Source organism: Neomonachus schauinslandi, chromosome 4, assembly GCF_002201575.2.
Source record: "Neomonachus schauinslandi chromosome 4, ASM220157v2, whole genome shotgun sequence".
NCBI classification, from domain to species: domain Eukaryota; kingdom Metazoa; phylum Chordata; class Mammalia; order Carnivora; family Phocidae; genus Neomonachus; species Neomonachus schauinslandi.
In genome coordinates, this window is record NC_058406.1 from 23,875,873 (window position 1) to 23,892,698 (window position 16,826).

The window sequence follows — 16,826 nt, forward strand, 5'->3', positions numbered from 1 at the left end:
TCTCTGCCTTCGCTGCCCCGGACTGATGCTGGGCTTTAGGAATACAATTTAGCCAACAGTTCTTATAATGTTCATTGAATTGTAAGCAAATAATTTCAACATCTCATTACTAATGCTGTTACAGAGCTCTATCCAGACCTAGGGAGCAGGGACAGACTGCAGAGCACTGGGAAGGCTCTAAAGTGACCTCTGTGTTGGACCTCAAAATACTGTTTTTGTCAGAAGGGCATTTTGGAAGCTGGAATAGCACCTGCAAAAAACTGGGAAATCCTGGAAATAGTAAAAGTATAGCGGAAGCAAAAAAGAGGGCATGGGCAGGATTGGCTGGAAACAAGCCAAACCATTTACACATTAAATTCCAGGCACATGGGTTGTTGGCTTTTTATTCCATTATCTATAGGCAGCTGAATAAAGAACTGTGATCTCACATTTGGAAGAAGTTTGGGTTTTTCCCCTTTAGCCCCAGGGCAACTCGCCAAACTTCTTGCAGAGCCCCCTCAGCTCCTTCCAAAGAGGGACTCAGGCTGATAACGGAGAGTTGGGGGCGGGGGGTAAATAATTTCACCAAATTACCTTCACTCATCCTCAGGGAAAGGGTGCCATGGTTATTTCTTCTGGGTAGGAGTCAGAGTAGTCCAGGAGTTAAAATGGGCACTGTCCCAGACTGGTTTTGAATCCCTGCTCACACCACTCAACAGCGATGGGACAAGTAACTTTTGACTTACTGTCCTCAAATGCAAATAGGAATAACTAATAGTACTAATCTTAATAAGTAGTTACGAGGATTAAGCTAGTAGATGGGAAAATGCACACTGTAAACGCTCAAAGAACTACTATTGTTATGGAAAGTTTTCATTTGAATACGGAAAATGAGGCCCTGGGAGAGAAAAGAAAGCCCGGTCACACAGATTAGCGATGAGGTTAGGACTGGAATATAGGTCTGATTACCAGCCCAATATTCTATCCCTTGTCCTCAGAGTTCCTAGTCATAGATGTTCACAGCAGACGGTAAGGACCAGTGGGGGTGTGCAGGAAAGAACAGCCAGTCGCAGGGCTTTGGACCTGAATTATAACTTCACGATAGGAACGAGATGGACTCTAGTATTTGTGCAGAATGACTAGCTCCTTTCAGACCTCCTGGGCATCCGGATGGCTCCCAGAACTAAAGTCCTTTCTATTGCACCTTGGAAGTTGCGGGGGGGGAGGGGTCAGACCCGGTGCATGGCGAGAGGTGTAGTCCTTTCCCTACCCCGCTTTCCCAAGTCACCCGCCTCAGAGGCCGCTTCATCTTTCCCAGCAAGCCCCGCGAGAGCTCCGGCTATTGATTGGCTGCGGCAGGAGCAGGCGGCTCGGCCGGCAGCGATTACCCAGGGTTTCCGGTGCGAGGCCAGAGCGGGCGAAGCTGTCGGGAGGTCGGCAGTGAGGTGCGTGTCGCGGAGGCTGGGCGGACTAGGCGACCAGAAGGTCTGTGGGCCTGAACGCTCTGGCCAGTGGGGGGGAATCACGCAGATTCCGCGCAAGGGCGCGGGGCGGGGGCGGGGGGGCGGGGGGGGCGGGAGACCGGGCTGGGGCCTGTGCGCATGCGCGGGCGGGCGGGGCGTGCGGCTGGGGGGCGCGCGGGGCGTGGGTGGCTGCGCGCGCGGCGGGGGGGTGGCCCACGTGGGGCCTGGGGGCCGGGGGAGGGACGGGAATCGAGCGTCCCGCCACGTCAGTCTCCGGCCCTGAGCCTATCCCGCGCTCTGCCTGTGGTGAGGGGGCCGTGTAGTGCCGGGAAGCGGCTTCGAGAAAAAGGAGGCCTCGCCTGCCCTACTTCTGGAGCGGCGCCCCGAAAACCTGCCTGGGCGCGCCGTGCTTCCCTGACCGGCCTGAGACGGAACCGTTGGCTCCCTCCGGGGAAAGCCGGCCAGTGTGTTCTAAGAAGCTTTGTGCACCCGGTATTGGGATTTCGCCTCCAAGCTGTGAAGAATTTCGAAGTCTGGAAAATAGCGAGTGTGCTTGTTTCTATAGGATCTGTTCCCAGCCTAGCATTGCAAACCACAATGAAGAACCAAGACAAAAAGAATGGGGCTGCTAAGCAGTCGGGCAACACTTCCAACCCAAAAACCAACCCGGGGCAAGCGGAAGCAGGACCAGAGGGAACCCAGGGGCGGCCCAGTCAGCCGGCTCCTGCGACAGAAGCCGAAGGTTCCTCCAGCCACGCTCCGGGGAAGACTGAGGGTGTGTGCCAGCTCTGCTTTCCAGCGGGCAGGGGGAGGAGTTTGTGGTGCGCCAGGGTAGCTTCTGGAGTTGGAGGCCTGTGCCGCTGGTTACCCAGGAAGGAGGAAATGTAGAATGAGAGGGCGACCGCGCTGAGTCTGTGCCACCCCCAGATCCCCGTTTCCCGAGGGGGGGGGGACGTTGATAGAGCCTCCCACTCTAAGCACGGGAACAGAAGTCTTGAGAGAAGGCTTTGACAGGGTTAAATCAGGTGGCAATCAAATGAGACACTCAGCCAGCCCAGGTTATAAATACTATAAATATATATATATAAATATATATATATTCACCAGTGGGTAACTGCTCTTCACATTGGAGGCCTTTCTGGAACTTTTTTTTTTTTAAGATTTTATTTGTTTGACAGAGAGATAGAGAGCACAAGTTGGCAGAGAGGCAGGGAGAGGGAGAGGGAGAAGCAGGCTCCCTGCTGAGCAGGACTCGGTTCCAGGACCCTGGGATCATGACCTGAGCCGAAGGCAGCAGCTTAACCAACTGAGCCACCCAGGCGCCCCTGGAACTTTAATAGCCAGAAATGATTTTTGCAGGAAGGAGAAGGGGGATGGACTAGATGTTGAGCTCCAGGTACATGCCATCCCTATGTGCTGGATGCTTTATTTCCTTGATTTCTTTCACACTCAAAACAGACATGGTGGGCAGTAGTGGGAAATAATTATATCATTTTATAGGTGAATAAACTGAGGCTTAAAGAAGGTAGGCAACGTTTAACCCAAACCAGTAAGTTTGGGCCTGAAAAATCCCAGCCAGTGGAATAACCATCTTGTTTCTCATTCTGCCCCTCATCCTGCCCTGCTGTAGGAGCACAAGCCAAAACTGCTCAGTCTGGGGCCCTCCGTGATGTCTCTGAGGAGCTGAGCCGCCAGTTGGAAGACATCCTGAGTACATACTGTGTGGACAACAATCAGGGGGGCCCAGGTGAGGATGGGGCACAGGGTGAGCCTGCTGAACCCGAAGATGCAGACAAGTCCCGGACCTATGCTTCGCGGAATGGGGAGCCTGAGCCAGAGACCCCAGTAGTCAATGGTGAGAAGGAGACCTCCAAGGGGGAGCCGGGTACAGATGAGATCCGGGCAAGTGACGAGGTTGGAGACCGAGATCACCGAAGGCCGCAGGAGAAGAAGAAAGCCAAGGGTCTGGGTGAGCAGAGGGCAGCTGCTGGCGAGGCGGGGGAGTTTGGACCTGACATTCCTTGGGCTAACCTGCTCTGCCAGGATTCAGAGGAAACTACTTTCCAGAGCAGCAAGTCACATTAGTTTGATCCAAGCCAGGGTTGTGGGCCATAGAACAGAGGCATGTAGGTTGTTCACTGCACAGGGGCTTCTGGCCTTGGGAGTAGATGGGAACCAAAATGTACCCTGCTCCATTTTTGAGAAAATGGAGAGCAGGAGGCCTGGGCGGGCTCTTGTGTCAGCCAGCACTGTTTCTAACGTGCTCTGTGAACTTGGGCAAGACCTTTTCCTTTCTGGTCCTTAGTTTTCACCTGTCTGCAGTAAGATTTGGACTAGACCAGGGTTGAAAACTCAAATAAGCCAAGTTAGACAGGGGATCCTATGAAGACAAGATGTTGCCTACTTCATCCGAAGGGGTGATTGCCCTCTGGTCCCAGCATGCTGATAGCATATAACACTACAGGCTAAGTGTGGCCAGCCTTTTTTTTTTTGCCCCTTTTATGCAGAGTTACATGAAATCTCTCTGGATTTTTAACAGTTGGCAACTAATGTGCTAGGAGCCAAACAAAACCCACGTGTGGGTTGGATGTGGCCTGTGTGCCAATGCTTGCAGTCTCCACACTGATCTTTTGGGCCTCTTGGGGTTGACACTTCAGGAGCTGGCTGCTGTGCTCTGTACAGCAGCCCTCCAGGGAGACAGAAGGAAGAGCCCTTGACTCAGGCACAGACAGTGAGAGAAAGTTATGGGGGGCGGGGAGGTAGTGTGAGTGTTAAAGAATCAAAGTTAAGTGATATATCCATGACTTAGTCCTTACTTCCACATCTCTGCCTGTCATCCTAATTGAAAGAGGGTCTTTTTGTTTGTTTTTGTTGTTTCTTAATCTTGGGATCAAATATTGGAAGATGTATTTGATTTAAAGTTCAGTGTTTGGGAGGGAACAAATAAAGTTCACTGTGTGGCTGCCTCTGTTGACAAGAGTTTAGTCATTCCCAAGGAGACCTATTCCTTTTTTGCATCCATTCTCTTTCAGAAGGGCCTTCCTTGCGTCGACAAGTAGCACTTGGCCAGTGGGATGTCTTTTTTTCTCCTGCTGGTAGAGCAGGCAAGTTTTTTTCTCCCACTCCCAGTGTTCACCACGGAGTCTCCACATAGCCTCAGTCATTTGTCAAGCGGTTGTGGAGCACGTCCTCTGAGATGGGCACTAGGGACAGTACCGGGCAGCGCTGGGGTCACAGGAATAGGCAGAAGTGATTTGGCGGCCACCCTCATGAAGCACACGGTCTGCCAGGACAGCAGCCTGTTCAACAAACAATATAAAGTATAATGGTGGAGGGCTGCCTCGAAGCCTAAGAGTGTAAGCGGGGGCCTGGGGAGAGCCCCAGAGAAAGGGGTCCATGCTTTCGCTCCCTGTGCTTTGTAGGGAAGGAGATCACGTTGCTGATGCAGACACTGAACACGCTGAGCACCCCAGAGGAGAAGCTCGCAGCTCTGTGCAAGAAGTATGCCGAACTGGTCAGTTCTCCCCCTTCTCCTTGCACCCGCCCTGCCTCGGAAAGTCAGCAGGCCGCCTGGCATGGGGTTGAGGGTGCAGTGGCAGGTGGATGGCTTAATTCCTGTTCAGCCACTCTCTGAGTCTTTTCCGCATCTGTTATGTGGGGAGTCAAGTCCCAGCTGGCCTCTTCCAGGCCGACTGTAAGAGGAGACCCTTCACATTCCAGTGGTAGAACCCTGGCTTCTGGCCCCAGTCCCAGATACCACGTCATCTCCCACCTGTGTGCTTCAGTGTGCATCTCCCCAAAATGTGGAAATGCACAGCACCGTCCTCACACAATTAGCGCTGGTCATGTGATATTCTCTAATCCGAATCTTTCCCCGGTTGTTTAAAATGTCTGTTTGATCAAATCAGGGTCTAGGGAGGTCCATTTAATGCATTGGGTCCTTACAACTGTTTTTCCTTTTACTCCAAAACAGTCTTCATCTTACTGCCAACCTTTTTCTCATGAGATTGACATATTGCAGATCAGTTGTCCTGTAGGGTGCCTCACTTTCTCACTTTGTGGTGGCAATTAATTTGTTCCTTAGTTCCTGCAGATAAAGTGGAAATGAGCTCTAGAAGCTTGATCCAATCCAAGTTCAACACTTTTGATAAGAGCTCTTCATAAGTAGTACTCTGTAGAGAAACACAGTGTGCTCCTCCCGCTTTTAGTGATGGAAGATTGTCCACTGGGTTCAGGTGGGGCCACCCAGGTTCCTCCCTAGTCAGGTTGCCATCAGAATTTGAATGAATGGGTTCATCCAGGGTCATTTCCTGACTACTTATTTTTAACTTCTTTCACTCCATTCACATTTATTAGCTGGAATTCTCCTATAGGGAATTTTTCTCATTTGTAAAATTGTGAAAATCACACCTGTCTGGTGGGGTTATTATACTGATTAAATAAAGAACAGGATATGAAAAAGATACCACCCCTTTAGAATGAGCCAGCCGGGGAAAGACTGATGAAGAGAGGAGTAGCTGAGTCGCTAGAGTGATGTTCTCAAGTAGACGAGGAGGTAAGGGCCAGAGCGGGAGGGCGGGCTGTGGTAGAAAGCATGGCTGGGTCCTGGTGACTAAAGGAGAAGGCAGCTGGAGGTGGGTGGGCAGAGGTGGAGCTTCTGCCCCTGTGCCTCTGGTTGCTTCCATTCTCAGCAAAATGAGAAAGATAGTTGTTGCTGGGGCGGAGGAGAGTTGAAAAGGAGGACGATGAAATACTTCTGTGGAAGAGGAGTGTGAATAACATAAGGAATATAGTTGGGCTGCGTGGCAGACAAGGGTCTGCCCCAAAGGGGTGGCCACGAACTTAAAGTGAGATTCTTCAGGCAAGGCTGCCTCAGTGTGGTGTAGAGGAATCAGAAGGCTGGTATATCAGGGTTGGAGTTTTGCTAGGAAAAAGGGGCAAGAGAGTTGAGGGTATAAGAAATCTAAGGTAAGAAGGTCAATGATTATTTATTTATTTATTTTAAAGATTTTATTTATTTGAGAGAGAGAGCACAAGAGGGGGGAGTGGGAGAGGGAGAAGCAGACTCTCCGCTGAGCAGGGAGCCCGACGCGGGACTCGATCCCGGGACTCCAGGATCATGACCTGAGCCGAAGGCAGTCGCTTAACCAACTGAGCCACCCAGGCGCCCGGTCAGTGATTATTTAAAGGAGAGTTCAAGGAAAGTGGAAGGATGATTGGGTCATTAGGTTGGAGGTCCACTGTGGTAGACTTTCTAGGACCACAGATATTGGAGGGAAGGAACTAGAATGATAGGTGATAGTGGTCCTGCCCTGGGATGAGATAATGGAGATGTGTGTGCTTCTGGGTAATGACAAAACCTGGATCTCACTGTCCAGGACAGTAACCATTAGCCAATTGAAATGTGGCTAGTCTGGATTTGGATGTGCTCTGAGCGTAAGATACACATTGGATTTCAAACACCTAAGGAAAGGGGAAGAATAAAATACGCAAATTTTTTACATTGGTTTCAGGTTGAGTATTATAATAATAGATATTAGATTAAGTAAATGTTTTACTAGTGTTAATGTCATCTACTTACCTTTTTTAATTTTTTTTTTAAAGATTTTATTTATTTATTTGAGAGAGAGAGAATGAGAGACAGAGAGCATGAGAGGGAGGAGGGTCAGAGGGAGAAGCAGACTCCCTGCCGAGCAGGGAGCCCGATGCGGGACTCGATCCCAGGACTCCAGGATCATGACCTGAGCCGAAGGCAGTCGCTTAACCAACTGAGCCACCCAGGCGCCCCTACTTACCTTTTTAACGTGGACACTGGAAGAGTTGTCATTACATAATTGAGTCACACTGTAGCCGCGTTGAATGGGCTCACAGGAGGGTAGCTGATCCGGCAGGGAGGACGGGGTCTGAGGAGGAGGTTAAGATCTGTCCATAATGAAAAGGCCAAAATGGTAACAGCAATCACACTGAGGAGAGAAATGGTGCAGAGTCTCGGAGCAGCGAGAGGGAGTGACGGGGGTCTGTTGAGTACAAGAAGGTGTGGTGGGGGTCTCATCTGAGGGCATGAGTGTCCCAAGAGGTGAGAGTCTTGAGAACTTTGTCTCTGGTCAGAGCAGGGAGAAGCTGGGGTCTGCAGCCCTGCTTGTCCCGACGGCCTGTTTCTGTATCCCTGCCACGGGGCCCTCGGGGTTGTCGGAGAGGTGTGAGTCACCCGCACGGTGTCCAGCTGGAGCCCTTAACAACCGGCGTCGGGAGAGGGCCGGGGTCCCCGGGGAAGGGCCCCACACGGCACTTCCTTGCCTTGCCTGTCCTCAGCTGGAGGAGCACCGGAACTCCCAGAAGCAGATGAAGCTGCTGCAGAAGAAGCAGAGCCAGCTGGTGCAGGAGAAGGACCACCTGCGCGGGGAGCACAGCAAGGCCGTGCTGGCCCGCAGCAAGCTGGAGAGCCTGTGCCGTGAGCTACAGCGCCACAACCGCTCGCTCAAGGTGGGCCGGCCCGCGACTGCTTCCCTTGACTTCCACTCTTCGGTGGGCTTTGCCCTTAAGAAGTAGCACGGGCTTTCAGCAGAGACATCAGTGTCCCCGGTAGCGCCCCTACCTTAGCGGCAGCTTCTTAGAACCCCTTGACCCATCCTCGTGTCCGGTAACGTGAGGGCTGCGGGGCTGAGGGAGCCCGGGAGGCAGGGCTTCTGTACTGTTCAGTTTGCTGGCAGGCAGCTCCTCTCCCAGCCCTGGTCGGTCTGGAATGCTGGGGCTTTTCTCTTCATTCTGCTGCTCCGGGGGCGGGGTCAGTCTGGTTAAAGCCCAGTCACTGCTCTGACCTCTGGATCCTTTATCTATTTCTTACAAATTTGGATCAGCAAATATATGGTATATTGCAATGTGTTTTGCTCATTTTTAGTTTGACAGCGTTCCAACTTTAATATAAACTTGGTAGGAGAGATTCAAAGGTGACAGAAGTATAGCAGCTTAAAAGTGACAGTTGCCCACCCTCCTCAACCCCAGTGTCCATCAGAAACCACTGGGAAGTACACGTACTTATGCCCAAGTTTAAGTACAGCCCGCAGACTAGCTGCATCTGTACGCACTCCCACATAGGGTTCCATACAGACGGAGCCATCATCGTGTATCGTTTCACATCCCGTTCCGTCTTCTCACTTCCCAGAATGCGTAGCTGCCTTTCCCTCTCAGTTTATTGAGGGCCTTCTAATTCTGTTTGACAGCATTATTGTATGCATATACGGTATTTTATCAGTGCCCCAGTTAAGGAATTGCTGCGTTGTTTCTAAGTTTACACTACTATATACATAGAGCTACAGTGGAAGTTCTAGTTATATATATATATCCCCGGCTCATTGTATACAATTTATCCATAGGATAAACCTCAGAAGTGAAATGTCTGGGTCAAAGAATGTGCACATTGTAAATTTTAATAGATTTTGCCAGATGGCCTTCCCACCAATAGTGTCTGCATGCCTAATTCTGCACAATCTTGCCAACCCTGGGTACTACTGAACTAGGGGTCAGCGGTGGGCAGTGGGGGTGAGAGGTGAGAAATGAAAGTGCAGAAACAAGACCACTTAACTTGAGGTCTGGAAGAATGGGCTTCGGGAGATCCAGGTTCCTCTAGAATGCCTGCATCGTTCTAGGGCAAGAATCTCTCCCTTGCTGTCACCTGATAGAGGGGTCCATTGGGAGCCCCATCGCAGGACATCTTGCAACCTGGCCGCTCCTCACTCTGAGAGCAGAGAGGGTTGTCAGTACAGACCATGGCTGGCTGGGGAGCTGCGGCTGATGGAGCTGGGGCTGACTTCTCTGCCCAGGAAGAAGGCGTGCAGCGGGCCCGGGAGGAAGAGGAGAAGCGCAAGGAGGTGACCTCACACTTCCAGGTGACGCTGAACGACATTCAACTGCAGATGGAACAGCACAATGAGCGTAACTCCAAGCTGCGCCAGGAGAACATGGAGCTGGCAGAGAGGCTCAAGAAGCTGATCGAGCAGTACGAGCTCCGGGAGGAGGTAAGGAGTCCTGCACAGCCAACACCCACCTCCAGGCCATCTTTCCTTTCCTATTAGGAATGTAGGTGATGTCCCCACGTGCCTTTTCTCAGCTGCTTTGATCTTTGAAGCCACACTGAGTCCACCGCCTCTTGCTGTCTCACCCACTCCCGGCCCCCAGGGCCCCTCCGGCAGTTAGGAGGACTGCCTTGAAATTTGCACATCTAGTCTTGGTCTATAGATGGGGCAGATCTTTGCCAAGGGAGCTAAGCTGTTGTGTTGGTGGAGGTGTCGTTTTTGTCCTTTCTTCCCATTTACAAGGGAGTCGGGCTACAAAAGTGAGGGCTGTTAGCCCAGCGGAGTGATGGGGCCGGAGGTTTGAGTGTATTTATTACTTGGCTTCTTGGGAGCTGGTTTCATCCCTGTGCCCACCCAGGACTGACTGGAGAGAAACAAGGTGAGATTCGGAAGTAGACTTTCCAGGGACAAGGGGCCCAAGTGCTGTGGAACGTGAGGAGTCCAGCGTGTCAGAGTGAGATGGGAGGCTGGGCAGGGGACCCTGGTCTCTGCAGATGGGACATCTCTGTAGCCACCAGGCCTCCCTGAGAAAGGGAGCTGCTGACAGGTGGCCCTCCCACCATGCTTTCCTGCAGCATATCGACAAAGTCTTCAAACACAAGGACCTGCAGCAGCAGCTGGTGGATGCCAAGCTCCAGCAGGCCCAAGAGATGCTGAAGGAGGCAGAGGAGAGGCACCAGCGGGAGAAGGATTTTGTGAGGCTTGGGCCCTGAGGGTGGGGAGTCTGGGAGGAGGCAGGTTGGGTTCTGGCTCAGCTCATAAGTCAGGTGTGTCAGGGAGAGGTTGCCGCCTGGCCAGACCAGGACATTGCTTCCTCAGATAGCAGTCAGAGAGCAGGAAGCTTCAGTGGGTCCTGGGGCATATGGCTAAAAAAGACCAAACAGCCCCTAGGGGCTTCTGATAGGATCTGGGGTCCTGTCTTGGAAATAGCTCCTCAAAGAGGCAGTGGAGTCCCAGAGGATGTGCGAGCTGATGAAGCAGCAGGAGACCCACCTGAAGCAGCAGGTGAGACAGAGTGGGTCCTGATCCTGTGCCTCTTGAGGTCCCCTCACTGGGCCCCATCCTGGGGGAGGGAAATGAGACCCTCGTTCTAGGACCACCTTGACTGCTGTGTGACCTTGCTGAGCCTTTGTTCTCTCTGGACCCGCCAAGCACCTATGGTGGTGACCAGGTGGCTAGGTGAGCTTGAAGGACTTCGTTCCTAGTTGGAAGTGTTGTGCTGCTTTTGAGGAGGCAGGGATGGAACGGTTGTTTTTAATTACATTAATTATACTTAATTTCAGAAGAAAAGTTTGAAAACATACATAGAAGCAAAATATAAGTCACCCCAAATCCTGCTTTCTAGGCTTAACATTTTGGATTCCGTCCTTCCAAATACATAGTTTTTGTTTTGTTTTAAAGAAAAATGGTATCTCAAGTGCCTGAGTGGCTCAAGTCGGTTAAGCATCTGCCTTCAGCTCAGGTTGTGATCCCAGGGTGCTGGAATCGAGCCCAAGTCTGACTCCCTGCTCAGTGGGGAGCGTGCTTCTCCCTCTCCCTCTACCGCTCCCCCTGTCTATGCTCTCTTGCTCTGTCAAAAAAATAAAATCGTTTAAAAAAAAAAGAAAAATGGTATCTCAATAGAATTGTTGGGTCCGAGGTCCAAGGTTGGGTCTGACTGTGTTAACCAGAAGTGTCCTCCAGAGAAGCCTGATCTTATCTCGGCTTCTTTCTCACCCAGCTGGCCCTATACACAGAGAAGTTTGAGGAATTCCAGAACACTCTTTCCAAAAGCAGTGAGGTGTTCACCACATTCAAACAGGAGATGGAGAAGGTAACAGTGTCCAGGCTGGGTGTGGCTGCAGCGGCTCACTGGGCCTGTCTTCCAGAAGCCCCAGCCCCTGGGGTGCCTCCTGGGGAGCTGTTTACAGTAACAGTGTGATTGATACCAAGGGTGGGCTGTAAGGAGGGATCCGAGCCTTTCCCCACCTCTCAAGGAAGCATCACTGATAAGTGCGTCCTCCAGGTTGTCCTGGACAAGGGGCAGCCTTGTCAGTCCTTGGTGGTGGTGGTGGCATTGACCTTGAGATGTCCCAAGGTGGCACCAAAGGCACTGACTGCGCCCGTAATACCTTGCCCTGTTGGGACTGTTCCCCACCTTGGAGACACAGATGCACAGATGGTCTGGCCCCCTGACCATTTCCTTCTTTCTGTCCCATAACCCAGATGACTAAGAAGATCAAGAAGCTGGAGAAAGAAACCACCATGTACCGGTCCCGGTGGGAAAGCAGCAACAAGGCCTTGCTTGAGATGGCTGAGGAGGTGGGTTGCGTGTGCTCTGCAGCGGGGGCGGGGGGGGGGGGGCGGCGGGGAGGCAGTTTTTGAGTGTTGGGCCCTTTCCTCTGCATCCTACCAGTAAGTCATGCAGCTGGCGTGAGATGGCGCTGGGACTTACATGTTCGTCTGTCCAAAGGCACTGCTGACTTTTGCCCCATGGGAGATGGTGAGCCCAGTGGTAGGTCTGCAGTAGAAGCAAAGAGAACAGATGAAAGAAATACAGGAACCGAAAAACCAAGGAGTACCAATGGTGCGCACAGTTTATATGCAGAGTAGCTCAGCTAATTTGATTTCATGGTTTGAGATGCAGAAGAAAGGAACTAGTTGCTGGAGTAGCTACTATATACTAGACCGTCCTGAATGTTTTAGGTAATGGCAGTTCATTGAACCTTCTCAAGATCTGTGAGGTTGATGTTAGCCTTTTTTTTTTTTTTTTTAAAGATTTATTTATCTAGGGGCACCTGGGTGGTTCAGTTGGTAAAGCATCTGACATCTGACTTCGGCTTAGGTCATGACCTCAGGGTCCTGGGATCGCCCCAAGTTGAGCTCCCCATTCATTGGGGAGTTGGCTTGTCTCTCTGCCCCTCAGCCCCTCCTCGCCCTTGTGCACATGTGCATGCACTCTCAAATAAAACCTGAAAAAAAAGATGTATTTATTTGAGAGAAAGCGTGTGTGCACATGCATGTGTGAGCAGAGGGGAGGGGTACAGGATTGGGGAGAGGAGAGGATCTCAGGCAGGCTCCTTGCTGAGCACAGAACCTGACGTGGGGCTCTATCTTGTGACCCTGAGATCATGACCTGAGCCGAAATCAAGAGTTGGATGCTGAACCGTTGGAGCCATCCAAGCACCCCAGTAGGCCATTTTAACAGATAAGGAAATAGGCTTTAAAAGCCAGGTCTTACTTTGTGTCATCTGGCGGATAAATGGAGAAATAAGTGGTCTTCAAGGCACGCCCTTTCTCGGCGCCACACTGCCCCCTACCAGCAGCCACGTCTTGGCACACACCAAGGCTGTTTCGCTAGGAAGGGACCAGCTTTTGGCTCTGGTCTGCTCCCAGTATCATTCAAGTGTGAATGTTTTCTACCACGTGACTCTGGTGTGGGGGGTTGATGGTGTGGCACTGAGGCCCCATTTCTCTCCCTAGAAAACACTCCGGGACAAAGAGCTGGAGGGCCTACAGGTGAAAATCCAGCGGCTGGAGAAGCTGTGCCGGGCGCTGCAGACAGAGCGCAACGACCTGAACAAAAGGGTACAGGACCTGAGTGCTGGTGGCCAGGGCTCCCTCCCTGACGGCGGCCCTGAGCGAAGACCGGAGGCTGCAACCGCCTCCAGGGATCAGGGTTGTGAGGGTCCTGGAGCCCAATCACCGAGCTCCCCGAGGGTCACAGAAGCTCCTTGCTGCCCTGGAGCAGTGAGCACAGAAACACCCGGCCAAGCGGGGCCCCAGGAGTCCACCTCCACCACCGCCTAGGGAACCTGGCACGGGGGGCGTGCTGGGAAGGGAGCAAGCAGCCCAGCCAGGCCTGGCCCAGGCAAGGCTCCCACCGCTAAGCAGTCCGGTGCTGAGGCCCAGGGTGCTCCGACCTGGCTGGCATCTGACACTTGGCAGTTTTGGATTTCGTGGGTCAGTGTTACATACATACGGCATATGTGCAAGGCCTCCTACCTTTCTGTCTCTTAAGTGGAACATGGACTTGCACTGGAGGTGGGGGTGTGTACGGGTGAAGTCACTGGCTCTTCTGTGAGCTGAAGAGTCTGAAAGAGGAGCTGCCATCTGTAGCTGCTGTCACAGTGAGCTGGCAGGACAAGTGACTTGAGCATTCCCCTGCCTGACTTGAGGCTCAGATACCCCCCTTCCTGCTCGTGAGGGCTTGTGACAAGTGATACACTCAGGCCTTGACTGCATTTCCCTCGTTAGCAGGGCTTGGGCAGCTCTGGCTCACCTAGCTCCCCTGGAAGCTCCTTTGCTTCTCTTAACCTGGAGAAAGGGGTCCCCGGGCGGGGCCCGCAGAGCTGGGGATCCAACTGCTGTCCTGCTTTGGACGGGGGACCTGGAGAAAGTTGCTGTGGGCTGGTACACGGTTAGGGAGCCCTCAGGTGGTGCCAGGACCAGGCCAGCGATGCTTCTCAGTAGCCTTATCATTCACAGGTGCCTCTCTAGCCTGCACAAATGATTGACAAGAGATCCCCCAAAGGATGCTTTCTGAAGGTTTCTGTTTTTTGTTTTTGTTTTGCACATGACAGTATGTGTATTGATCTGAGGAAGGAGGAGGGGCATTGGCACAGTTGGCCTCCAGTGCCCCCCGCCCTCAACACCCCACCTGGTATCTTTGCCACGTTGGTGCTGAGCTTTCCTGTTCGGTGAAATCAGATTGCAGTTAGGAGGAAGAGAAGGGCATCTGATGGTTTTGCCACAAGCTTGCCTATGTGTTTCGGTCCTGGGAGGCCACTGCTGATGCCCATCACCACTGTCTCCATGTGGCAGTTGCTGGGCCCCGTGCCCAACTGTCCCCTTGGCTTTTAGGAGTCTGTTTCTGCTTCTAACCCCACCGTTAATGTGCAATCCTTGAGATTTGCCCTGGTCCCATTGCCTAAAGAATAAGCTGAAGTATGTCCTTGATGTCTCAGTTCCTGTGTGGAAGCCCCCAGCTCTTGTCTGGCAGCTGAGGGACAGAATGAGACTTGACAGTTGATGAGCCTCAGAAATCTGCAGGACGGCTGCAGATACTCGGGTCTGGTGCCCCCACACCCCCCAGTACTTGCTGCTCTGGACTGAAAATTTTGCCAGTTGCATATTCATCAGTCTGTACAGAGCAATTTTCTGGAACAACAGAATGAGGCGCGGGTTGGGAAGCTGGGCTCTGGTGGGCGTGAGGTCCTACACCCCGCCTCTGGCTGGGCCTCGGCTTCAGTGTAGCTGAGGGAGCCGTGGCCCCAGAGGCACAGGATGGTGGAGCTTTTGTTTCTTGCTGGATTTCCTTGAAGCTAGTTCATTATCCTGCAGGTCCCTTCATCTTCAACAACCAGCCCGCTCTCCATGCCTTTCACTTCAGTCCCTCACATAAACAGGTTCGTGAAGAGTGCTCAGTGCGCGTGAAACACGTTAACGATGTAGACCAGAGATGGCACGGGACCAGCACACCATTTTTCCTCTGCCCCCGTGGCAGGAGCCCCTGCTGGGCCGTGGAGTGTTTCCCGCTAACCCCTGCTGCAGCCAGCTCTCAGGAACCCCTGGCAGCCGGGACAAGTGTGGACACCTACTTGCCCTCCCTGGCTGAGCTCCTCTCCTGTGGACAAGTGTTTCCTAAGATCTTGCCCTCTGAAATGGCTATATCTGGAATGGTCCCTGGATCTGCCGTGTCCTTCCCCAATAAGGCCTTCCTTCCCCCCCTCCTCCCCCCCCCCCCGCCCGGCCCTTTGTCAGGCTGAGACACACAACCGCGTACAGGGTGTGCTGGGCTCTGGAAGTGCAAGGAAGAGGCAAGCTGCTGCCTGGCCGGTTTCAAGAGCAGGAGGCGTGCGGTAGCCCACGCGATTGTCTTGCTTGCTTCAGCCACCTCGTGGAGCCCACGGGGTTGAGGGGGACGGCTGTGGGGGACCACGACTGTGCAGCGCAGCCGCCCCCAGAGAGCCAGTCTAGCTGCTGTGGGGCTGCGGCGAGCAGGGTGGCCCCAGCCGTGTCTAGGCATCCGGGCCAGGCTACAGATGAGGCCCCCATTGTCCCTCTCCCTCTCCTCCCCGTTGGCCAGACCACGCTGAGCACTACAGCGGCTCTGCTTGTTCTGCTTTCCGGCCCCGAGCCTGGGCCGGATGCGGGGGAAGGTGGCCTGTCCAGATGAAGGCCGGTGCCGTCCTCCCCAGGGCAGGGCCGGAGCACATGACCTCAGTTTTGGGACCAAGAGCTGTGTTGGATTCTTAGGTTGCTAGCGTTTCAGGGGACCACTGCAGGTGAGGCTCACCGCCCCGAGCCCTTGGCCCTGCTGACGTAACGTGTGCTCCAGACCTTGCCGGCCTGAGAGCCTCGCGTGCACCAGGTTCCCAGGAGGTATCGGCAGCACTCGTTTTCTTTTGTTTTCCATGAGGTTTTTGGACCATGGGCTGAGCTCAGGCACTTTCTGTGAGAGGATGTTCTGTCTGTAAAGATGGTTATCCCCACTCCCATCACAGTGGCCCTGCTGAGGGCCAATTGAGAGGCCAGTGGAACTGCCCTGCTGGCTGGGCGGGGGGGGGGGGGCGCGGCAAAGCCTACTGAGCTGATTCTCCAGCTGCTGCCCAGGCCTCCCACCTGAACAGCACAGAGGTGGCCGCCCCAGGGACAGCCGGGCACCTGCCTGGGGGAGGGGTGCTGCCTTCTGTCCCTGTAACTGCTTCCCATATGGCCCAACCTGGCCACCCAGATTTGTTTTAAAGCTGTGCTGACAGCCTTTTTTTTTTTTTTTGTCTCCTTTTGGTATTCACAACAGCCAGGGACTTGATTTTGATGTATTTTAAACCACGTTAAATAAAGAGTCTGTTGCCTTACTTGTTTCTCTCCTGACTTTGTGGTCAGTTGGTGCTTCTGGATCCACCTAGCCGTCACTGACTTGGCTGGATCTGCTGCAGAGCCTTTGGCTGGGCCATATCGTGCATCTTCCGGAGTGCGCCCTGCCTGCCAAGTCACCACAGGCAAATTCATTTGAGCTGCCTGAGCAGAGCCCGTGGCAAAGTTGGCATGATGCTCAGATACATAGAAGCATCAGATTTCTTTCATTCAATGACAAGTTGCCCCTGCCCCATGAGGGGTCAGGCTAGTGATGAAGAAAAGATACTTTTTTTTTTTTTTAAGTACTCTCTACGGGGCGCCTGGGTGGCTCAGTCGGTTATGCTTTCTCTCTTTCTCTCAGAAATCTTTTTTTTTTTTAAGATTTTATTTATTTATTTGACAGAGCGAGAGAGGGAACACAAGCAGGGGGAGTGGGAGAAGCAGGCTTCCCGTGGAGCAGGGAGCCTGATGC

General features: G+C 52.9%; 1 protein-coding gene across 2 annotated transcripts; it reads left to right on the plus strand.

Annotated features, from left to right (window-relative positions):
- The first annotated feature begins 1,333 nt into the window (after nt 1-1,333).
- Nucleotides 1,334-16,345, plus strand: TXLNA (taxilin alpha). 2 transcript variants are annotated; one of them, XM_021684184.2, is made up of 11 exons: nt 1,334-1,424; nt 2,008-2,217; nt 3,073-3,411; nt 4,865-4,956; nt 7,755-7,925; nt 9,263-9,457; nt 10,090-10,209; nt 10,445-10,519; nt 11,235-11,327; nt 11,720-11,815; nt 12,977-16,345. In XM_021684184.2, exons 2-11 carry the CDS (start codon nt 2,040-2,042, stop codon nt 13,301-13,303), a joined length of 1,686 nt encoding a protein of 561 aa, XP_021539859.1. In that variant the 5' UTR covers nt 1,334-1,424; nt 2,008-2,039; the 3' UTR covers nt 13,304-16,345. The 2 variants fall into 2 exon arrangements, with proteins under 2 accessions (XP_021539859.1, XP_021539858.1); XM_021684183.2 differs by having other exon boundaries at nt 1,416-1,464.
- Nucleotides 16,346-16,826: the final 481 nt, after the last annotated feature.

Coding starts and splice junctions, on each gene's coding strand:
- TXLNA (XM_021684184.2), top strand. CDS start 2,040: ATGAAGAACCAAGACAAAAAGAATGGGGCTGCTAAGCAGTCGGGCAAC. Junction 11,328..11,719: donor TCAAACAGGAGATGGAGAAG/GTAACAGTGTCC, acceptor CCCATAACCCAG/ATGACTAAGAAGATCAAGAA. Junction 11,816..12,976: donor TGCTTGAGATGGCTGAGGAG/GTGGGTTGCGTG, acceptor TTCTCTCCCTAG/AAAACACTCCGGGACAAAGA.